General features: G+C 40.3%; 1 protein-coding gene across 4 annotated transcripts in view; it reads right to left on the bottom strand.

Annotated features, from left to right (window-relative positions):
- Uimc1 (ubiquitin interaction motif containing 1) overlaps window positions 1-23,513 on the bottom strand; it is a 69,472-nt gene that overhangs the window by 36,548 nt on the left and 9,411 nt on the right. For 2 of the 4 annotated variants that reach the window (XM_021180058.2, XM_085831058.1), the window contains exons 3-7: window positions 18,229-18,313; window positions 10,315-10,439; window positions 9,216-9,321; window positions 8,177-8,913; window positions 2,791-2,876 (exon numbers count right to left, since the gene is read on the bottom strand). In XM_021180058.2, the coding sequence (XP_021035717.1) occupies window positions 2,791-2,876; window positions 8,177-8,913; window positions 9,216-9,321; window positions 10,315-10,439; window positions 18,229-18,313 (1,139 nt within the window). Of the gene's footprint in view, window positions 1-2,790; window positions 2,877-8,176; window positions 8,914-9,215; window positions 9,322-10,314; window positions 10,440-18,228; window positions 18,314-23,513 lie in introns of those variants that run through there. The other 2 variants (XM_021180059.3, XM_029468390.2) reach the window with 2 other exon arrangements.

Here is a 23,513-nt window from a genome sequence, read left to right as displayed (position 1 = left end):
AGAAACCCACTTAAATGCTCCTGGGTGTGGCAGTGACCGTAATTTCAGTCTCATAAGGTAGAAAGAGGAGACCCTCAGAGCTAGCTGGCTAGCAAGACAAACCGCACGGGCAAGCTCTGGGTTGAACTGAGACATTCTGCCTCAGTGAGCATCTTCCTGGCTTCCAAATGCACACCCCACACACATGCAAAGCATGAGTATATACACACATGAAAAAAATACAAAGCAAAGAAACAATATTCAAAACAGTAAAGGAAAAACAGCAACTCACCTATAAAAGCAAAAACATCAGAACAATATCAGTCTCTCATTAGTGCTGTTCAAAGCCAAGGGAACATGGAAAGATGTATTTTAGGGACTGAAATAACTGACACTCAAGGATGTTATATCCAGAAAAGGTATCTTCTAAAACTGAATATAAATAAATAAAATTGAAGAAAAATAATAGCATCTCAAGAAAAGTACAAACTGAGGCAGTGTGTGACCATCACGCAGGCACACAGAAGATATTAAATGAATACTATACACAAAGGAAGAAGAAAAGCAGTCTCAACTACAAGAGCACAGGAAAGAATTAATTTTAGGAGAGAAATGACTAAATGCAGAAGTTCAAGGAAAAACCCATCATACCCAACACTGTAAACCAGCGAACTGAAGATAAGGAAGCAAGAACAAACAGCCACCCAACCAACCACAAACCAACAAAATCATAGGAATTAATAAATATCCCACTATAATAGCTTTAAATATAAAATGGGTTTTGATTCACCAATAAAGAAACACAGACTTATTCCAAAGTTCTGTTGTAGTTTCTAGGAAAAGTCAAGAGATGGAAAACTCCATCAGTCAGAAACCACACAAGGCTGGTAGAGTCATTCTGATGTCTAATAAAGTAGATTTCAAACCAAAACTAGTCAGAAGACATAAAACGTCACTACATATTAAAAGGGAACACTTTACTGAGTATGGTGGTGTATGCCTTTCATCCCAGCTCTTGGGAGGCAGAGACAGGTGGATCTCTGTGAGTTTAAGGCTAGCCTGGTCTATACAGAGTACCAAGACAGCCAGAGGTATGTAGAGAGACCCTGTCTCAAAGAAAAAGAAGAAAGAAAAAGAAAAAGAAAGAGAAAGAGAAAAAGAAAAAGAAAGGAAAGGAAGACACCTTTCAGTTCTATCTCGCTCCAGCCAGAACAGAATGGCTACCAAGAAAGCCAATAACAAATGCTGGTACGGACTCGGGGAGGGTTAAATGTTATAGCCACTATTGGTATAGAGGTTTCATGACAGACAGACAGATGAAAAGGGTGGGAAGAAATAAGGGAGGGAGAGAAAAGAGACAGAGAGAAGGATAGCGACAGAGAAGAGAATTACCATACAATCCAGCTACATTATACCATACCACACCTGGGGATGCATCTGAAAAACTGTAAGCCAGCATACCACAGATATACTTGCACATCCGTGTTTAAAGTCACACTATTCACAACAACCAAGAAATGCAATCAGCCTAGGTTTCCATCAGTGAATGGACAAACAAGGTTCATATATACAATGAAATTCTATACAGCTATAAAAAAAAAAACGAAATCATAACATTTGCAGGAAAAAATGCAAGGTCACAAACAAAATAAGCCAGATTCAAAAAAATAAAGACCACATACCGTGTTCTCCTATGTAAAACCTAGATTTATAGACACTGTATATAAATCTATTATGTAATAGATACATGTTAATGTATATTTGTAGATCATGAACCAAGTAAGGGAATTATGAGGGAAGAGACCTTATGAGAGGGAAGAACACAGGAAGACAGGTAGATCTCTGTGAGTTCAAGGTCAGGCTGGTCCATAGACCAAGTTCTAGGATAGCCAGGCATAGACAGAAAAATCCTGTCTCCAAAAACCAAAAAGAGGAAGAGAAAAAGAAAGAGAGAGACTTATGAACTAACTAGAAGAAAATGGAGCCGGGTGTGGTGGTGCACGCCTTTAATCCCAGCACTCAGAAGGCAGAGGCAGGTAGATTTCTGAGTTCGAGGCCAGCCTGGTCTACAAAGTGAGTTCCAGGACAGCCAGGGCTACACAGAGAAACCCTGTCTCAAAAAAAAAACAAAAAACAAACAAACAAACAAAAGTGGAAATATCTGGTCAGGAGAGGGGACACTGAGAGGACAGTGAGCCATGAGGGAGGCAAGTGAATGAGAGCAATGGAACAAATATATGAAGATGACATGAAACTTATTATTCTGTATGCTAATCTGAATGAAAAAAGAAACATAACCAGAAAAAAAAAAAAAAAAAAAAAAAAAACAAAGAAAAGAGGACGAGCCATAAAGAAGCAGTCTAGGAAGCTAAGATGGATTAGGGAACAGAAAGTAATAAACTGTGAGATTTATGCTAAACTGACTAGAGTGGGTAAGAAAACCTCTCCCAGGCTTCTAAGAAATACACATTTGCAAACTTACAGTGAAAAATGATAGCCAGGCAGTGGTGGTGCATGCCTTTAATCCCAGCACTTGGGAGGCAGAGGCAGGTGGATTTCTGAGTTCAAGGCCAGCCTGGTCTACAGAGTGAGTTCCAGGACAGCCAGGGCTATACAGAGAAACCCTGTCTCGAAAAACCAAAAAAAAAAAAAAAAAGAAAGAAAAAGAAAAATGATTTCCAACCTCCACACATAAAGGAGAGAAAAGTTCCCTGGCCAGTTTTCCATGTATATAATCTTTCAAGAGGTTCCTTTTCCTTCCCCTCATACTGTAGAAAGAGACCTGAGACCCACGGCAGAATACGCCCTCACCTTTGCGTGGTGGGCACAGAGTTGTCTCCTTCAGAACTCTTCAGACCTTCTTCAGAAGTTTCTTCAACAAACAGACCTTGGGAAGACTGGAAAGACACAGGAAACATCTGACTACACAGGAGAACGTACGTTTCCCTTTGTTACTTATTTAGTGCATGTTTACATGGAAACCAGAGGGCAACCCTGGATGCCCTTCCTCAGAAGCTCTAGCCGCCTCTGGTTTTTGTTCGTTTATAACAGAGTCTCGCTCTATGAAGACCAGGCTGGTGCCCAGTTCACAGTGCTCCTCCTCTGGGATTAAAGGCACCACCACCACACTAAGCCATAGCTCCCTTGGGTGTCGCTGTGTTTTGTTTTACATTCATCTCCCTTTGGGGAAGGATACACAAGTCACTGGGGCACATGTGGAAGCCAAAGGACAAGTTGCAAGGGTCAGTTCTCACTTTCCACCATGTGATTTCTGAGGATCAAATTCAGGTCCTTTTTCTTGGTGGTGACAAGCACCTTTATTTTAAAAACACTTCCCTCATTGACCTCACTGACTAAGCTGGATGCTTAGCCCCAAGGTATCCGTCCACCTGTCTCCAACTCTCCAGCCACCACCACACCCAGCCTATTTGACATAGGTTCTAGGGATGGAATTTGCATGACAATCAGTTCCAACTGAATGTTCTCCTCAGCCCAAGTTTCTTTCTCTAAAAATAAAAACAAAATTTAAAAAAATCCAAATTATCACTTAACAGTTAATAATAACAATAAAACAAAGGCCAGCCATAGTAGCCCATGCCTTTTATCCTAGCACTTGGGAAACAGAGGCAGATAGATACCTGGGAGCTCAAGGCTAGCCTTGTCTACATATCAAGCTCCTGGCTAGCCAGAGCTATATAAAGGGCCCTGCCTTAAAACAAAATAATAACCCAGGTATAATGGTACATTAATGCCAGCACTTGGGAGGCAGAGGCAAGCAGATTTCTGTGAGTTCAAGGCTAGTCTGAGTCTACATTGTGAGTCCCATGAAGAAAGCCAGTGATGCCATCTTAAGTGGGCTTCCTGAGGAAGTACCCCGGCTAGGAAGCTTCTTCCAGGGAAAGCTTCTCTGACGACGACTCGGTAACGTGTTCAGGGTTTAACATGTTATCCATACCCTAAGCAAGTTTGGCATCCCTCTATGATTCTAATAAATGATGACATATAAAAGAAGGGGGAAAGAAAGGAGAAGATAAAAAGGAAGAAACCTGAATCTATAATCAAAAGAAAAGTTGTACAGCAGCAACAGGCCAGCAAGATGGCTCAGAGGAAAAGACACTTGCTACCAAGCCTGACAATCCAAGTTCCATCCCTGGGCCTTACGTAGCAAAAGGAGAGAAATAATTCCCCATAGGTTACCCTCTGACCTAAACACACACACACACAACTTTCTAGAAACCCTTGCATTAAAATAACAGCAACAATAAATAATACACCCAACTCTTTAAGTGAAACACTGACACCTAGCGGCCACATAACAGAATTCCGTTGACTTAGGAAAGGAGAGAAGTACCAACCCCAGGTCAAGCAACCGACAGAACTGAGTCCACAGCTGTCTTCTGACCTTCACTCCTGAGTTGTTACAACCGACAGAACTGAGTCCACAGCTGTCTTCTGACCTTCACTCCTGAGTTGTTACAACCTCTCCTCCCCCAGTACATACATACATACATACATACATAAATGTCTTTAAAAGTGTGTTGCTCTTTTTTTAAGTAAAATGCAAAATAACAAAGACAATGTCAACCTCTGGCCTCTAATCTCTAACACGCATGCATATTATGTGTATACACACACACACATACACACACACACACACCAAAAAAACACAAACAAAACAAAAGCATTGCACTAGACATTTTATATAAACTCACTTTTATCCTTACAACTACATAAAGATGGGGCTGAAGAGATGGGTCAAAATTAAGAACACTTGCTGTTCTTGCAGAAGACCGACTCAGCTCTCCACCGACTGACAGCTCACACCCATCCCTAACTTCCTTCTGTATATTACAAAGCATCATATAACTACAAACCCATTATTAAGTATAATTTTTAGAGTATTCTGGGTTCTATTTATTTATTTATTTATTTATTTTCGAGACAAGGTTTCTCTGTGTAGCCCTGGCTGTCCTGGAACTCACTTTGTAGACCAGGCTGGCCTCGAACTCAGAAATCCGCCTGTCTCTGCCTCCCAAGCACTGGGATTAAAGGTGTGTGCCACCACTGCCCGGCTGAGTAGTCTGTTTTATTACTAAAGTTTTTATTACAATTTCTGTTACTAGACCTTGAGTTTTTAGTTTCTCTTGTTACTGTATTTGTTTGGTTTCCTTACAATAAAGATTTATGAAGTGAGAGCTCCTAAAAGTATTCCTATAGTTTTGACTTTTGTGTTTTAGTAATTTTGTATCTTTAGCAAGCCATTTAGTATCAGTTTTTTTTATTAGATATTTTCTTTACATTTCAAATGTTATCCCCTTTCCTGGTTTCCCCTCCGAAAGTCCCCTTCCCTCATACCCCCCCCCTTCCCCTGCTCACCAACCCACCTACTCCTGCTTCCTGGCCCTGGCAGTCCCCTATACTGGGGCATAGCATCTTCACAGGACCAAAGGCCTCTCCTCCCATTGATGCCTGACAAGGCCATCCTCTGCTACATATGCAGCTGGAGCTATGAGTCCCACCATGTGTACTCTTTGGTTGGTGGTTTGGTCCCTGGGAGCTCTGGGGGTACTGATTAGTTCACATTGTTGTTCATCTTATGGGGCTGCAAACCCCTTTTAGTATCAATCTTTACATCTATAAAATGGGAAATAACAATTCCTATTTCTAAATAGTTTAAAGAAAGGTAGAGAAACAAGATACACAATGTCCATACATAATACTATCTAGCCATATTAGAAATAGACTAAGACAGCAATTTAAATGTCCCCAAAAGGAGACTGGGTTCATTAGAAAAAGTCACCAGAGCAAAATTAGAAATATACCATGATGAGAAAGAATAAACTGGGAAACTGTCTTAACTTATATCACAGATTATCTCTGCTAGGATTGTCATGGTGGAGGAAGGAAGCTGACCCCTGCAAGTTGTCTTCTGACCTTGCACACTATGGCATTTGTGCACACAGGACACACACAAAAGAGGGAAGAAAGAGAGAGAGGAAGGAAGGAAGGAAGGAAGGAAGGAAGGAAGGAAGGAAGGAAGGAAGGAAGGAAGACTAAAACACTATATAGAGATTTTTTTCATCTCTATATCAGAAAATATCATTCAGTCTGAATATATCATGCTGGTGCAGGTTTGAGGCGCTAGTATTCATATACCTCTGATGGGAATGCAAGTGTTTGATTTTCTATAGATGACAATTCAGTAATAGTTAACAAAACTGTAATGTAAGCATCTCTAATCCTTGTATCTATAAGAAATTATTCTACGACTATTCAAGGTACTAATACCTTGAATACAGGACTACTTGGCATAGAAAAATATAAGAGACAACTTACATGCTCACCAGCCAGCTACTGAATAAGTTATGATTTATCCAATACCAGTATATCCCATATCTCCAAATAAAGCATGGTGTGTGTGTGTGTATTAAACTGAATATTGTTATAGAATAATCTCAGAATTACTAAACAAAAAAGAACAAAAGAATGTATACAGTAAACTATCATTTGTGTAAATGAAAGGCAGAGAGCTAAAGACATGTCTCAGTGAGCAGTGCTTACCTAGCATGCAGGAAGTCTTGGATGCCATTCCCTGTACTATAGAAAGCACAGGATAAAAATACTTGCCTGTAACCCCAATACTCTGCAGACGGCAGCAAGAGAATCACAAGTTCAAGGTCATCCTTGCTACACAAGTCTGAGGCAAGCCTGGGCTACATGAGAACCTATAGGAACTGAAGTTCCCAGAAAAAAAAAAAAAAAAAAAAAAAGCTACATCTACACGGAGCACTCTACAAGGCTGTTTAAGTGATCAGAACCTCAGTGACTGTGGAAAGACTATAAGGTTGCATGTCTGGAACCAAATTTTCTTAGCCCCAAAACAGCCATTTATTGATTAGCTGTGTGTGTGAATAAACATTCTTTTGACTATCAGGTAATGGAATATATGAACAGACCCCCAGCTCCCACCAACCCAAAAGCTAAGAACGTCATCAGACAGTATCTGAGGCCTATACAGAGATTCCCTCATTTTCACTGCAATCTACCTGATATTCTCACCAACGTTATTTGAAAAATAATTTCTTTTTAAATATATTTGTAGTATTTTTAATTGTGTAAAGGTGTGTGTCGACATGAGGATAGATGCACACTGAGTGCTGGTATCCTCAGAAAACAGAGGCATTCCATCACCCGGATGAAGCGAGTCACAGACGGCTGTGAAATGGGAGTCACACCCTGGTCCTCGGGAAAAGCAGCAAGTGCTCTAACCCGCTGAGCCCTCTCTCCAGCCCCTGAGAAGTGTTTTTAGCTATAACTTTCTTTGTGCATTTACTATAAAACTGATACCTTGCTGGAACATGTAATTTGGGATAACCTAAATCTGTGTTCCCAGCTTATATCAATTCATATATGGCTACAGAATAAATTAATTCTTACGCCTTCTGAGATGAGAGCTGTGCTTTTCACATTGACACTTGTCAAAAAAAAAAATGGGGAAAAGAATATATATTTTTTATATTACATAAAATATCATGGAAGGATACGCTAAAAATTAGTAGCATGGATTGAATCCAAAGAGGGGAAATGTCTGGCTAGAAGGTGTAGCTGAAAGACAAATATATATTTTTAATTTGCATTTCCTTGAATATTTTAAAACATCGTCTGTAGAAAAACATTTTAAAAATAAAAAGTTTGGAAATGAAAATATGGTATACACTAACAAGATGAAATAATGTGTTGATGTATATCGGATAAGTAGAGAAAGATTTCTGGTAAATTATAAAGTAAAAGAAATGAACAAAGTTTGTGCAGAAGAGTCTCCATTTTGCTTAAAACTGAAAATAAAAATAAAAATGTGTTTTATAGGTATAGAAATGGTGATGATTGCCTTTCGGTGGTTGGAGAGCAGAAAACTATTGGGTTTTTTTTGTTTGTTTGTTTGTTTTTGAGACAAGATCTCACAATGTAGCCTAGGCTGGCCAGACTGCTTCACCCTCCTGAGTGCTAGGATTATAGGTATACTACCATACCAAGGTCCTTTTCTTTTCTCTTTTTTTTTTTTTTTGACTTTTCTTATTTTATATAGTGATCATATATTATTTTAATAAGCAGATAGAGGGAAAGACCACAAAAAATAGTTAATTATTATTTTAGCTGTAAATAAATGATCCTTAATTACAACACCACTGACCCTTACCTGACCACGACTGGTTGTTGGTTCTTCCTCCAACAAAAGTTTCTGTTTCAAGCTTTTAATTGGACTTTTTTGAAAATCCTTGGTTTCTGAGTGCCAGACAGATGCCCTAGATTCCTGCCTTTCCTCTTTGGCTTCATCTCCCATATCTTCTGAGATGCCTTCATTTTTGTCACTAGTCTGATCTTCTTGGCCACATTCATTCTGGATCAGAAAAGGAGGTCTAGGTAACACTGGTTCCCCAAACCCTCTTTTTTTAATAAGCTGTCTCTGAGCCATTTTCAGGCTCTTCTGATAAACCTCTAACTGGCAGAGAATGACATTGGTGTATTGATTGGGATCTACTCCAGCAGGGCAGAATGGAATACCCCAGTAGTAGTGCACAGTGCCCCCAGTGTCCTGGAGACCTTTTGTGTCTGCTGGGATAGGAAGGCATTGCCTAGACGTGTCCCCCCTACCCTGGACAGCTTTGGAAAAAGCATAACCACTCCCAGTACTTTCCTGTGGCTTCCCACACTGTGTGTGCTCAGCCAAGTGGCCAGTACATCTGTCAAAACATTTAACGTTCTCATTCTCAAACACTGGCTGGCTTGACTGGTCCCAGCTTCCTGAGCTGCCAGAGACCGGCTCCTCTTCAGTGTTTTCATTGTGGTCCCAGGGCTCCTTTCTTTGCTCAGCCTCGTTTCCCTGACTGACATGTGAGCCTTTACACAGTGATGGAGGTACCAGCTGCCATACGCCTGTAGGTATTTGAGAAAAAGTAGGGCTAAGGACAAATTTGTTTTGAATGAAGACAGCTTGGTAAGCTATCACTTATCGAGAATTACAAAATGTGGCTATGAAAAGCCGTTCTTTGGCTTTAGCCAAGAGTGTTCTTTCCTTGGAGATAAAAGTATGTTTGTTGAATATTAATAAAATTTCAACTATTTCTGTTTGGACTTCTTCAATATCATAACAAGGATTTGGGGCATCTCTATCTCTACTCTCAGCAGAAGTGATATAGTTATACTTGATGAGTAGGAGTCAGAACAGGAAGACATGCCTTCAGTGGTCGCAGAGTCTTTGGTGTTCTCTTGATGGGAATGTGAAGATGGTCCAGTAGCCAGAGGCCGAGATCTGGTAGCAGAAGCAGCAGAAGACCAGCAACTCTGAAACAAGTGATCCCATACCAGACCAGGTTTATTTTTAAAATAGCTGTATATGAAGAGTCACAGGAAGGACAAAAATAGGAGGCCACTGTCCCTAGGAGTTTCTCCTCTTCAGATATAGCTGCTCGATTCAAATGTATTCCCCAATGTAAAGTGAATACCTATATATATTTACTATACTCTTCCTAATATGGAGGGTATATAGTATATAGAATGGTTAGGTTAGAGATATATATTCACATGGTGATATATGCCTCTAGTCCTAAGCTTTTCAGAAGGCTGAAGTCAGGGACTACTTGAACTTCCTTCTAGGAGGCTCAAACAAACAAGCTAACAAGCAAAGAGAATCAAGGATTGCTCAGAATCTGCCACTGGCAAGTATCCTTATATTGTTTAATTTCTATTAAATATATTCACGTCATAATTTAATATTTTTTTCTGGTTTTGTTTGTTGTTGATTTGGTTTGGTTTTGGTTTTTGAGACAGGACTTCTCTGTGTAGCCCTGGCTGCTCTGGAACTTGCCCTTAGACCAGGCTGGCCTCAAACTCAGAGATGTAACTGCCTCTGCCTTTTGAGCTCTGCCTGGGATTAAAGGCATTGTAACCACCACCTAGCTATTTATTTTTAAACTGCCCACTCTTTCTCTCATTTTCTTTGCTGTCCCCACAAATGAGGGGGGAGGGGTGAACATCTGACCCCGGAGCTTTGGGGATTTGGGGTATTCTACAACCCTTCAGAAGCTCTATGATTCTTTTAAGCCACTGACTGAAAAATCTGTGAAGCAGAATCAAACTCATATGGCAACAAAAGCACTCCACCCAGATTAATCAGCAACATGGACTTTAAACAAAAAAAAAAAAAAGGAGTGAGATTTTTTTATTAACTGAAAACCCTATAAACTACCAAAGCTCATTTCTCATACAACTACATCAACCAATAAATAACTGAGAACATTATTAATAAACCCCACAAACTTCCAACAGCATATTTACATTCAGGCTTTCAGCAATGGCTTTCCGCAAGAGCTCCTCTTCTTTCTCCTCCTGGTTGTTCACCTCCCTAGCTTCCTGCTCACTCATCTTGAGAGCCAAAGCAAATTGTTCGTCTTCTGACATGTCTGTAAGAGTGTAAAGAAGGAGAGAATACCACAAACACCAAATTAGCATGAAGGCAAAAAAGCAGAATCATTAAACTGTCAACTGATAATACTATAAACCATACAGTATGATTTGTACTCTAATAAGGAAGTCACATAAGGTAAGGTGTGGTCAGGATCATTAGTAGCCCCCAAGCATTGGAGGCACACATCTTTATAAACCCTGCACTCTGGAGGCAGAGGCAGGCAGATCTCTGTGAGTTTGAAGCCAGCCTGGTCTACAGAATGAGTTCCAGGACAGGCAAGGATACACACAAAAGCCCTATCGGGAAAGACCAAAACAAACACATTAGTAGCAGTTATAAGAACCATGGGTTGACTAGAGCATAAGCCCCCACAAAGGCATAGTGCTAGCCTATAGTGTTCATTATTGCATCTCTGGCACATGAGAGAGTCTGTCAATCAGTAACTGTTACATAAATAAACAAAAACCATTACAGAGCTCTTTTTGCTAAATACCACACTGCTTTATGCTGAACATTTAACCAGAACAATTTTACTCTTCAGAATCTTTGTGTATTTATGATGGGTCTGATGTAGTCCAGGCTGGCCTTGAGGATGAACCTGAATTTCTGCCTCTAGTTACACTAGGATTATAGCACACATCACCTACTTTATATAGTGATAGAGATTCAACCAGGGCTTCTTTCATGCTAAGCTAAACCACATATATCTCCAGATCTCAAAATCTTCTAATTTATTCAACTTAACAAATCCTTAGTTGTTATTTATTTATTGTTTTCAACTAACAGCAACTGTAGTATACCAGAGAAATGGCTGATTCCAAGTCTAGGTCATGAAATTTCCAAGATAAGCTAAAATACTTTTTATAACAGTTAGCAAAGAATCTATCATACATTCCTAGTATTGTATTAAAAGAACTTAGTAACAAAGTTGGAAAACAAAAACTACTGGCTTAAAATTGAACTGGAATACATTGCATCATCCTTATCGATTAAAACATAGCAAATGCCGGGCGTTGGTGGTGCACGCCTTTAATTCCAGCACTGGGGAGGCAGAGGCAGGCGGATTTCTGAGGCCAGCCTGGTCTACAAAGTGAGTTCCAGGATAGCCAGGGCTATACAGAGAAACCCTTGTCTCAAAAAAAAAAAAAAAAAAAGAGAGAGAGAGAGAGAGAGAGAGAAAGAAAAGAAAAACATAGCAAACATCCCCAAATATTCTCATTCAATGCCTTCAACATAAGGAAACATGAATTAAGTTGGATGAGTTATGTCTTCAGCAGTATAATCATCTTATGCTCTGGTGGAGAGCTCTATACCTACCCTCACAAGGACAGCCCTAGTTAAAAATCAATCTATCTCTGTGATGGTTATTCTTGGTTGTCAACCTGACTACATCTGGAATTAATTACAAACCCAAACAGCTAGTTGTGAGTGATATTTTAGTTAACTGGATCATTTGCGGTAGGAAGACACATCTTAAATCCAGATTATTTGGGGTCAGAAGACCTGGCCTAAATCTGGGCCACGCCCTCTCATGGCAGCCTACATAAAAGACATGGAAGAAGGGAGCTTTTGCCTTCGGCCTGCTTTTCTCACGGCCAAGCTATAACCTGCTGCTGAGGCAGGTATTAGAGCCTTCTTTGGGATTCTGATGAGTACTAAAGATTAGCTGAGACATCCAGACTCACAGACTGAAAGACGATTGGATTCTTGGACTTTCCATTGGAGACACTGTTAAGACTAGTTGAACCACAGCCATAATCCACTCTAATAAATCCTATACTTGTGTACACACACACACACACACACACATATTCATTCTACCAGTTCTGTTCCTCTAGAGAACCCCAACTAATATAGTCACAAAACAAAATAAAAAACAAAAGTCATGGAAGCAGGAGAGGAATTTATAGAGAAAGCAGAATTGATGAGAGTCAAGGATAAGAGAAGTAGGAGTGAATATGATCAGATTGCACATCATATACATGAGTGAAATTGTCAAAAATAAATTTAAATTTAAAATGCTGCAATAAAATTTATCTCCAAAGATGATCTTAACATGTTAAGTTGATGTTCTATTTGCTCCCATAGGCACATAAGGGCAGACAGTAAAAGATGCATACATACACAGGTACCCCCATAGATACATTATGTTTCAAATCAGTTCTTAAATATCCTCCTTTTAAATCTAAGCAATCAAGACAATCTACCAGATACCAAAGGAAAACCTTTAGTATGAAGATCTAAAATCTGAAAATGTAAAAAAGTAGTAACAAAAAATACTAATAATTAATATCCTCCAGAAATAAGATATTGGACACTAGATATCTGAACACACTCAGGATTCCATAAATAAAAAAAGAACACTAGAGAACTACTAAGAAATTCTGAGATTGGCTAGGCTTGATAGCTCATGCCTTTAATGTCCCAGCACTCGAGAGGCAGATGCAGAGGCAGGCAGGTATTTTTGAGTTCCAGGCCAGCCTGATCTATAAAGCAAGTCCAGAATAGCCAGAGCTCTGTAACAGAAATACCCTCAAAAACCAAAACCAAAAAGGAAATTAAAAAAAAAAGAAAAAATCTCTGAAATGAATGAAAATGAAGATATGCATTTTTCAAAACCTATGAGGAAAGCTAAAGTTAGCGATTATACAGCCAAATGTGTGGGTATAGAATGCTCGTGTGAAAGAAAGAGAAACCAAATGTGTGGGTATAGAGTGCTCGTGTGAAAGAAAGAGAAACCAAATGTGTGGGTATAGAGTGCTCGTGTGAAAGAAAGATAAAGATGTAGCTTAGCTGGTACAGAGCTTACTTACAGGAAGCCTTGGGTTCAATTTCAAGCAATGGTGGTATTTTTACATTGTGTTTACTTCTTTATGAGTCTTTGCAAGTTTCATTCACATCATGCACCCTAGTCCCACTCATCTTACCATCCCTCATATCTGCCTTTTCCTCTTGCAACCTCTCCCCCAAATAAAAAGCAAACAAGCATAGAAACCATCTCATCATGGAAGCTGTAGTGTGTTATAGTGGTCCACATATATCCCTCTGTCCATACATCTTCACTTGCAAATGTTCATTGCACTGACTCACTGTTCTGTTTTGAGGTGTCTGACTTCTGTAACACAGTCAATATTGGATCCGCTCAGGACTCCTCCCGGTTATCCTGTTGTTACCTTATGTCATGGAGATCCTACAGCTTTGGATGAACTGGCCCTTTTGTGAGTCCCAACTGTCCACATATGATAGAGATTTCGGGGTGGGTCAACTCAGAGCCCTGGATATGGGTCTGTGTAGTGGCTATGCTGGTCACCCTGCCAGGTTCTCCCTTATCCACACCACCAGGGCAAGCTCTCCAGCACTGCTCCCACTAAGCCACCCAATCCCACCACAGGCAGGAGGCAGGGGCAGCTCTCCTGCTCTGTCCTCTTGCCCTCCTGCTCTCAGGGTTGCTCACATACACACCACACCTCTAGAGCCAGCTCCACTGTGCTGCCCAGTCAAGGCACAGGGCCCACTCTCGCAAGTGCTGCAGCTTGGGAGGGGCTGGGCCAGCTCTCACACTCTTGGGGCCCGCTCACCTGTGCCTTCACCTTCATCTACATTTTTTTTAAGATTTATTTATTTCTATATCTAAGTACACTGCAGCTGCCTTCAGATGCACAATGAAGAGGGCGTCAGATCACATTAAGGATGCCCCCTTCATCTACATTCTTAAGAAATAGCAGTCTGTATTTTTCTTGTGGTATCTCCCATGGTCTTGGTATCACACTTAAGAAATAAGTTGGGTAGCATTCTCTCATAATCTAATATATGTAGACACTTATGAAGAACTACTAATATTTCACTCTCTTTGACAAAGATGACTCATGAAGCTATCAAACCTGTCTTTTTGTTTATAGATACTTTTTGTCATAGCTGTTTGTTAATTCAATTTTTTATTATATTGGTTGTACTTTAATTTCTACTTCTTGAGTCGGTTTTGGTTTGTGTCTTCTTAAGAATTTATCCATGAAGTTCAAGTTATCTATTTTCTTGGTATATGCTTTTTCATACTCTTTTCCTTATATACAACTTAGCTCTCTTTCCTGTTCTTTATTTTATTTTGAAGTATAATTCAGTTTATTTTATATGGTTGTGCTTGTTGTCAACATAAGCAAGAGTTATCTGGAAGAGAGAACTTCACAGAGTAATTCCCTCCATCAGATTAGCTTATAAGCATTGTCTTGATTAATGATTGATGTGAGAGGCCCTGGCCCACTCTAGATGGTGCCAGCTTAGACAGGCATCCCATGTAAAACAACAAGAGGAGCAAGCCATGGGAAGACAGACAGTAAGCAGCAGTCCTCCACAGTCTGCTACCAGTGCTGGCTTCCAAGTTCCTGCTTGAGCTTCTGATCTAACTTCCCTCAATGACAGACTGTGATATGAAAGTGCAAACCAAATAAATCCTTTCTTTTCTCAAAGATGCTTTTGGTCATGGTGTTTATCACAACAATAGAAATAGTATAAGGTACAATAACAAGTTCAGAGATTGTGCTCCAATGTTGGAAGCCATTTCATATGCTTCTGTGATAGCCTGCCTGTCAGGCAGTCAAGGCAGGTCAGGGTCTGCTGGCAGATTTCCTGGCCTGATGATACATGGAACACTTAAGGGGATACACTTGAGGCTCAAGGCAACGGACAGAATGTTCTATTAATCTTGGTGGAAGGAACAGGGAGGCCTCCAGGTAGGAACAGATATCCTGTGTGTACATCAGCCATCGTCTCTCCTAGCTTGTGACTTTGTTTCCCACAGCACTATAAAGTATAATAAGGCTACGAAAAGGAAACTCGAGGCTGGTGTGGTATTGACCTGCAGCCCTCCCGATTTCTAACTTTTGTCTCTGAGTCTTTGAAGTGGAAGGTTAAGGGTTCTTTGGAGTCAGCTGTGTTGCATGGTGTTTTGCTGGGGCAAACACATGAAGGAGTATTTTCCTGAAGAGGACACAGGTCAAAAACTAAGGCAGACTCATGGAGGAAGGTTTCACTGGAGCAGACACAGGACAAAGGATGTTCTGCTAAAGCAAACATGTGAAAGGGCAAGTGATGAAGGAATCTTTGCTAACAACAATTATGTATTGGTCTGCCTTACATTGCATATTTGCACTCCATTTGTACTAGGGCAAGGCACGTGGAGGACACATGATGTTTGGAGGGTATAAATAGGAGTAACGGAGACACTGCTTGGCTTGCTGGTACAGCTAGCTGTGTAATGTTTATGGGACTTCCTTCACTGATCTTCACTTCCCTGAGAAAGGCACAGCTGAGAACTTCTGGTGTTCCTCCTGGTTCCTACTGATGACTCAAGCCGAGGCTGAGGCCTGGCTGTCTCTGCTAGGTAGTGCTATCACTGCTGATTCCTGTTTGCTAACCCAACTCTACCGAACTGGACTGGGGTGTACCTGTAAAGTGTTTGCCAGTGGTTCAAGCTGCCTGCTAACCTGTAAAGTGAACTGCCAATTTCTAGATAACATAGATGGGAGTCTCTCCAAAGAACCTTTCTAAACAGGTCCACTTCTCCACCCCACAACCCCTGTATCCTTTTTTTTTTTTTAAAGACTTATTTATTTATTATATGTAAGTACACTGTAGCTGTCTTCAGACACTCCAGAAGAGGGCGCCAGGTCTTGTTGCGGATGGTTGTGAGCCACCATGTGGTTGCTGGGATTTGAACTCTGGACCTTTGGAGGAGCAGTCGGGTGCTCTTACCCACTGAGCCATCTCACCAGCCCCCCCTGTATCCTTTCTTTTCCACTACCTCTGGTGGGTGGTGGGCTACAAGGGAGGTTAACGTGTTTAAGATCATTAAAAATAGTTTTTGAAAAAATTAAAGATACAAGTCTTCTTTCCTATAATCGTCTTTCCTATAATAATCCTCACTCCCCCCTCAGAGGACTCGACTTCATACCAACAAGTCTAGTGTATTCCAAATACAGTAATGAAAAACTGTAGCTTAAAAATAGGAATGGAGCCAGGCGGTGGTGGAGGCACACACCTTTAATCCCAGCACTTGGGAGGCAGAGGCAGGTGGATTTCTGAGTTCGAGGCCAGCCTGGTCTACAGAGTGAGTTCCAGGACAGCCAGGGCTATACAGAGAAACCCTGTCTCGAAGAAAAAAAAAAAAAAAAAAAAAAAGGAATGACTTGATTTTCATCAACTCCTTAGAGTTGAAACTAACATCTCTTTCTTATGTCCAGAGGTATAAGAGATTGCAGGCTGTGATTCTTGGACAGCAATACACTGCAAAAAAGTCCCCTTTAAGTCGTTTAATTAGGACCAATAATAGTTTTCCTTAGTTTCATAAAAAAGTAGCTGCTCACAAATGTAAGTACTTCCAAACATGGACAGGAGCATACACAACAGTTTTTATATTTCAGATTATATTCCCAAGATATCTCTAGAGCACACAAGACAGAAAGATGGTTGGTCCTAGCCCAGCCTGTACCATAATAGGTGAGAATCTGCCTGGAATCCTGGGTGTCTAGTGCTGTCTTACTTGGTTCTCAGGAAGGCATTCCCTTGCAGTTCTATGACTTTTAATTGCAACTCTTCACTCACACAATATCAGCTCCTTCTCATCAAGCTTGAATCAGAGAACTGCTCATGGAAGCCAGTCTTCAGCTCTTTAACTTGGAAAATGTAGTTTTTGTCATCACTTTTATTCTTAGAAACAAATTTTAGCACTGAAAAATGGCTCAGATTTTTCCTTTTCAAATGGGTTTCCCAAAGATATACTTTTACCAGGAATTAGTAATCTGAATTCTATATCTGTGCAACTACTTAAGGATGCCCTTGCCAAGAACTATCCAATACATTTTTAGATAGTTCAATCAAAAGCCCAAACTTCTGGCCCCATTTCTGTTTATGAGCTGAAACATAGTTCCCAACAAAAGGCAAAAACAAGTCAGTTCCACCTAAAGGTTCATAAAATTATTTTAGCATCAATACTACATCTCAGCCAGCCTGCTGCACACCTAACTCTCTAGTCAAAGAACAGAACTTGCTGTGGTTCAAGGCAGGGAAATGTATCCAGATATGTAGTGGAGCCAATCTGAGCCACTCGTTATATGGCTAGAGATATGATTTAAACTCTGACAGTGACAGGCACAGGCTTAAGCTGAGTCTTGACAAAGCCCTGCCACTGTGGATTTCAGCTTTGCAATAAGTTGTAAAAACACCACCCATGGGAAAATTGCTCATCTAAGCCAACACCAATTTTGACCAGTCCACATTAAACTTAAATTTTTTGTCAGCATAAAAGAGTAAATCATCACCCATCATGCCTTTTGCTGAAAAACAGAGGTCAGCTGAAAGCTGCACTGTCTTCTAAAATTTACACAGCAAGAAAAGGGGGCTAAACAAATGAGTCAATGGTCAAGAGCACGTGCTGCTCTCACAGGGCGCCTGAGTTATGTTCCCAACATTACACAGCAGCTCAGAAGCATGTGTACCTTCAGTTCCAGGAGAACTAACTCTTTCGGTACCAGGCACTTACCAGCACTCACACACATAGCATACAATGTTTAAGAGGTGGGTAGAGAATCCAGAGCTCTAGGAAGGGTGCCTAGCTGTGAAGTCACATTTATAATTTCAATAGTCCTCCTCTAGGAAGGCTTAAAGTAACTCTCTAAGAAATTTTCAAAAGTTGAAAGATTCAGACCAGAGAGGAAGCATATATACCCCTAGAGATTTCTCGTCTCCTAATGAAAACACTGTATCAATTCAATTAGAAAATGAAAACTTACGTGCAACTTTTCTTTTAGCCAAACACTTTGATCTGTTCGACTGTTTTGTCTTCGTTTTCTGCAATCCATTCTCCTCTTTTGTTTCCTGTTATAAACAAAAAATAAGATCAGAGTAGGTGACATTAAAAGTAATAATTTTTCTATTTCTTCTATATTTCCTTTTGGTTAGTAGAAACCTGTGAATTATCAGTGATAACTAATAATGGTATGCATAAGACATAAGAAGGTCCTTTTCTCAATTAAAAAAAGGCATGCATCTAGAACCAATTAGACCATAAAAATAGAAATGTATAATATACTAACATGATTAACTATCATGTTCACAGAAATACATAAAAACTGGCCAATATTCGAAACACTAGTAGACATCCACCCAAGATCAGAGGCATTTGATTCAGTAAGTGTTTGAATCCAATATAGTCATTTATTGTAAATCATTCTTTGGTCACTGGTTGGTTGATGAAAGAAAAAGTAAAATTCTACAAAATCAATTTTTTTTTTTTTTTTTTTTTTTGGTTTTTTCGAGACAGGGTTTCTCTGTATAGCTCTGGCTGTCCTGGAACTCACTTTGTAGACCAGGCTGGCCTCGAACTCAGAAATCCGCCTGCCTCTGCCTCCCGAGTGCTGGGATTAAAGGCGTGCGCCACCACGCCCGGCCTACAAAATCAATTTTTAAAATCTAATATACCAACCCTACTCAACCTCAAAACTTATAAGTAGCACTTGAGAGGCAGAGCAGGTGGGTCTCCAAGAGTTTGAAGCCACCCTGATCTATACAATGAGCTACAGGAGAGCTAGAGTCTTATAGAAAAACCATCTTAAAACAACAACAAAACTTAATAAGTAGCACTAAAAAAAATAATAATAATAATCAAGATAACCAAAAAAGAAACAGAAAAAGCAATTTAAAAAAAAGCTAGGATAAAGCAGATGAGCGAGAATACAGGCAAAGATTTTATATATATACACACACACACATATATATATATACATATACACACATATACATATATATATATATATATATGAATGAATAATTGGGATCCTGAAGAACAAAACAAAATATTAAACTGTAGCCCAAGAAAATTTTCAGGTGGGGAGAGGGATGAGAAATCATAAAATGTCTACCATTCTCTAAGAAAACAGCCTGAGCCGGGTGTGGTGGCGCACGCCTTTAATCCCAGCACTTGGGAGGTAGAGGCAGGCGGATTTCTGAGTTCGAGGCCATCCTGGTCTACAGAGTGAGTTCCAGGACAGCCAGGGCTACACAGAGAAACCCTGTCTTGAAAAACCAAAAAAAAAAAAAAAAAGAAAAAAGAAAACAGCCTGAACAATTACAAACTCATCCTACAATAAATGCTAAGCAAATAAAAAATTCCCTAAAATGTTCAGATTGACAGACATAATAACTGACCTCAAAAATGAAAGTTAAAGCTGGGCGTGGTGGCACACGCCTTTAATCCCAGCACTCGGGAGGGAGGCAAAGGCAAGCGGATTTCTGAGTTCGAGGCCAGCCTACTCTACAGAGTGAGTCCTAGGACAGCCAGGGCTACACAGAGAAACCCTGTCTCGAAAAACCAAAAAAATAAGAAAAGAAGAGAAAAGAAAAGAAAAGAAAAGAAAAGAAAAGAAAGTTAAGCTAGGTAGTAGGGGTGCATGCCTTTAATCCTGGTGGCACTTGGGAGGCAGAGGCAAGTGGATCTCTGTGAGTTCAAGGCTAGCCTGGTCTACAGAATGAGTTCTAGGGCAGCTAAGCCTACACACAGAGAAAGAAAGAAAGAAAGAAAGAAAGAAAGAAAGAAAGAAAGAAAGAAAGAAAGAAAGAAAGAAAGAAAGAGAGGGAGAGAGAAAGGAAGGAAGGAAGGAAGGAAGGAAGGAAGGAAGGAAGGAAAGAAAGAAAGAAAGAAAGAAAGAAAGAAAGAAAGAAAGAAAGAAAGAAAGAAAGAGAGAAAGAGAGAAAGAGAGAAAGAGAGAAAGAGAGAAAGAGAGAAAGAGAGAAGGAGTGGGAGGGAGAAAGAAAGGGAGGGAAAAGAAAGAATGAAAGGAAAGTTAGATATCCTAAAATCAGCTTACAAAAGTAAAAAAACAAAAACAAAAGGTAGTCTACTATAGTAGAAAGCAATACACACATAAACATATAAATATATGTTCTATTTTCTTTTTGTTTTCAATGCATCCCAACCAGTTTCCAGTTTCCACTCCTCCAGTCCCCCACACACACCTCCCCCAGATCCACTCCACTTCTCCTCCATTTCTATCTTCTTATACTGCAGAAATTATGCTATTAATAAAAAAAGCAGAAAGTAAAATATATCGATCAACTACTACATAGATTAAAAGCAAAAGCCAAATAATACTAATCAAAACTGAAAGCTCAGATAGTAGCCAAAATAAGAAAAGACAATAAAAGAAATTATGAAAAGAAAGCTGTGGTGGTTTAATAAGAATAGCCCCATAGACTCACGTGTTTGAATGTTTGGCCCAGAGCACTATTGAGAGGTGAGGCCTTATGGTGGTGGGTGTGGCTTTGTTGGAGGAAGTATGTCACTAGGGGGTGGGCTCAAAAGTTCAAGCCAGGCTTACTGACTCAGTTCACTTCCTGGTGAAAGACTCCAAAACTCCCAAAGGGAGGCACTTACTCAAGCCTCGGGTCAGCCGCGCACCCAAGAAGACACTGAGACCGGTACTTAAGATGTATAGGGAGTAAGATTTAATACAACAACGACAAGAAAGCAAACAAAACAAACAAAAAGCACATATACCAGATATCTGGGGCCGGACCTCATGCAGCCTGCAAGGTGCAGAGGAGATCCGGCCATTAGCCCAAACTTTTCCCAAGCTTTTATAGAAAGGAGGCAAGGGGGGGAGCAGGGCAGGGAAAATACAGGTTTTACGTCACTAAGTGATTCAGCCAAGGGTTTTTCCAAAGTGCTTTTGTAACCGCGTCCCACACTTTGGCCATGTACTTGATTCATTGGAACTGAGGTTTTTACTCACACCCTTATCTCAAAAATGTCCCTGGCACAGTCCTTAGTTGGGAGGGGTAGGACTGGGTTCGTTCCAGGAAACCCTTATCTCAGAAATGTCCCCGGAACAGTTTTCATTTGAGAGGGGGTCTGACTCTGGTGTGAGAGTTCAGAATGTACTCTGGGGTGAGAGTTCTGGTGGTCAGTAATTTTCCTCTTTCACTGGGGCCTGTTGGTTCAGAAGTAGAATTCTCTGTTGCTTCTCCAGCACCATGTCAGCCTGCAGGCCACCATGCTTCTTGCCATGACAATAATGGACTAAACCTCTGAACTATAAGCCAGTCCCAATTAAATGTTTTCCTTTATAACAGTTGCCTTGGTCATGGTCTCTTCACAGCCACAGAAACCCTAACTAAGACACATACTATACAGGTAGTCATTAGATCAGCATATCAAAAACAAACAAACAAACAAACAAAAAAACCAAAACTATCAATATTCCCATTGCTACAAGCCATGAGAACAAAGAACAGTCAGAAAATGAGACTTCAGGAAAAATAATTAAAAGAGAGTGAAGACAGCAGTTGGAAGGCAGAGGCAGATGTCTGTGAGTTCGGGGTCAGTCTGATCTACACAGTAAGTTCCAGGCCAGCCAAGGCTACAAAATGAGACCCTGTCTTAAACAAACAACAGATTAAGGAGCATAGACAAACTCACCCTTAGAAAGTATGGGTGCAGTATTAGGTCCTTCAGATCATGAGGTACAGTAAAGATCAGGAAAGTAAAAGAAACCCCAAGTAGGGCTGTGGGTTGACTGTGAATGTGCTACACACATACACACACACACACACACACACACACACACACACACACGTCTGAATCCTTGTCTCCCAGCTGGAAGCCCGGCAAGAAGAAGTGGGTCGTGGGGAAGGAAGGTCTTGAGGTTTTATAGCCTGCCCTACTTCTTATTCACATTTTGCTTCCTGAGAGTAGAAGAATATAAACAACAACTTCCTGCTCCTGCCACAATGCCTCCTCTACCTGCTGGGATGTCTTCTATGCCACAATGGACTATATGACTTTGGAACAAAAAAACAAATAAACTTTTTCTCCTTTAAGTTGCTTTTGTCCAGAGTACTTTATCACAACATAAAAGCAACTTAAGCTGGACTTGGTGGCACACACCTTTAATCCCAGCACTCGGGAGGCAGAGGCAGGCGGGTTTCTGAGTTCGAGGCCAGCCTGGTCTACAAAGTGAGTTCCAGAACAGCCAGAGCTATACAGAGAAACCCTGTCTCAAAAAAACAAAAATTAAAAAAAAAAAAAAAAAAAAAAGCAACGTAAGACAGAACCTGGTGCTAACAAGTGAGGCCACTGCTGTAAGTCCGTCCATGTGGTTCTTGGGCTAGAAAAGCCCTGAAGTGCTGTAAACAGAACTTAGTGGACTATTCTACTGGGAGCCTGTAAGACAAGGCTGCTGAGAAAAGCATGCACAGTGTGAGCCCAGATCCTGAGTTTTCAGAGAACAGTGACTATCAGGAACTGGGATAGTTTTGATCACATTTTGATCATGAATCTGGCTTCGTTCTACCTGTGTCTTGAGAACCTGAGTAAAGTTGAATTTAAAGACAATAAACAATAAACTAATTTGACGGTAAGAATTTGAAGACAGAATTGTATCTAACATTGAAAATTGTGCTACAATGGACACTAGGAAAGGTGTCCTCCAGGCAAAATCCATTGGCGGCTATCATGTGAAAATCAAAATTCAGTTAAACAAAAAAAAATCTAAACTTGAGGGAATTCCTATTCCTCAAAGCAACTACTTAAGAAAGTTTCTTCAGTCCCAGTACTCGGGAGGCAGAGGCAGGCAGATTTCTGAGTTCAAGGCCAGCCTGGTCTACAGAGTGAGTTCCAGGACAGCCAGGGCTACACAGAGAAACCCTGTCTTGAAAAAACAAAAACAAACAAACAAACAAAAAAAAAGGCTAACAAGTTTTTTTTCCACTAATACCAACTGCTTAATATTCTAAAAGAGTTTTTAAGGATTTTTTAAAAATGCAAAAAATGGTAAATGGGGAGGATAGAGATGTCTCAGTGGTTGAAAGTACTTCCTGTTCTACAGTTCAGTTCTCAGCACCCATATCAGGTGGCTCACAACAGCAAACTCCAAGGAATCTGACACACTCTCCTAGCCTCCTCAGGACCTGTGTTAACATAATATACACTTACAAACACACACATAAACTAAGGAAAGGGCCACTCCAACAAGATCAATGTCTTGCTCATCCATCATCAGAGAAGCTTCCTTCTACAGCA

The sequence above is a fragment of the Mus caroli genome, unplaced genomic scaffold (assembly GCF_978045245.1).
Source record: "Mus caroli unplaced genomic scaffold, Mus_caroli_1 scaffold_15, whole genome shotgun sequence".
Taxonomy (NCBI): domain Eukaryota; kingdom Metazoa; phylum Chordata; class Mammalia; order Rodentia; family Muridae; genus Mus; species Mus caroli.
The sequence above is the reverse complement of the archived record's forward strand: the minus strand, read 5'-3'. Positions and strand labels throughout refer to the sequence as shown.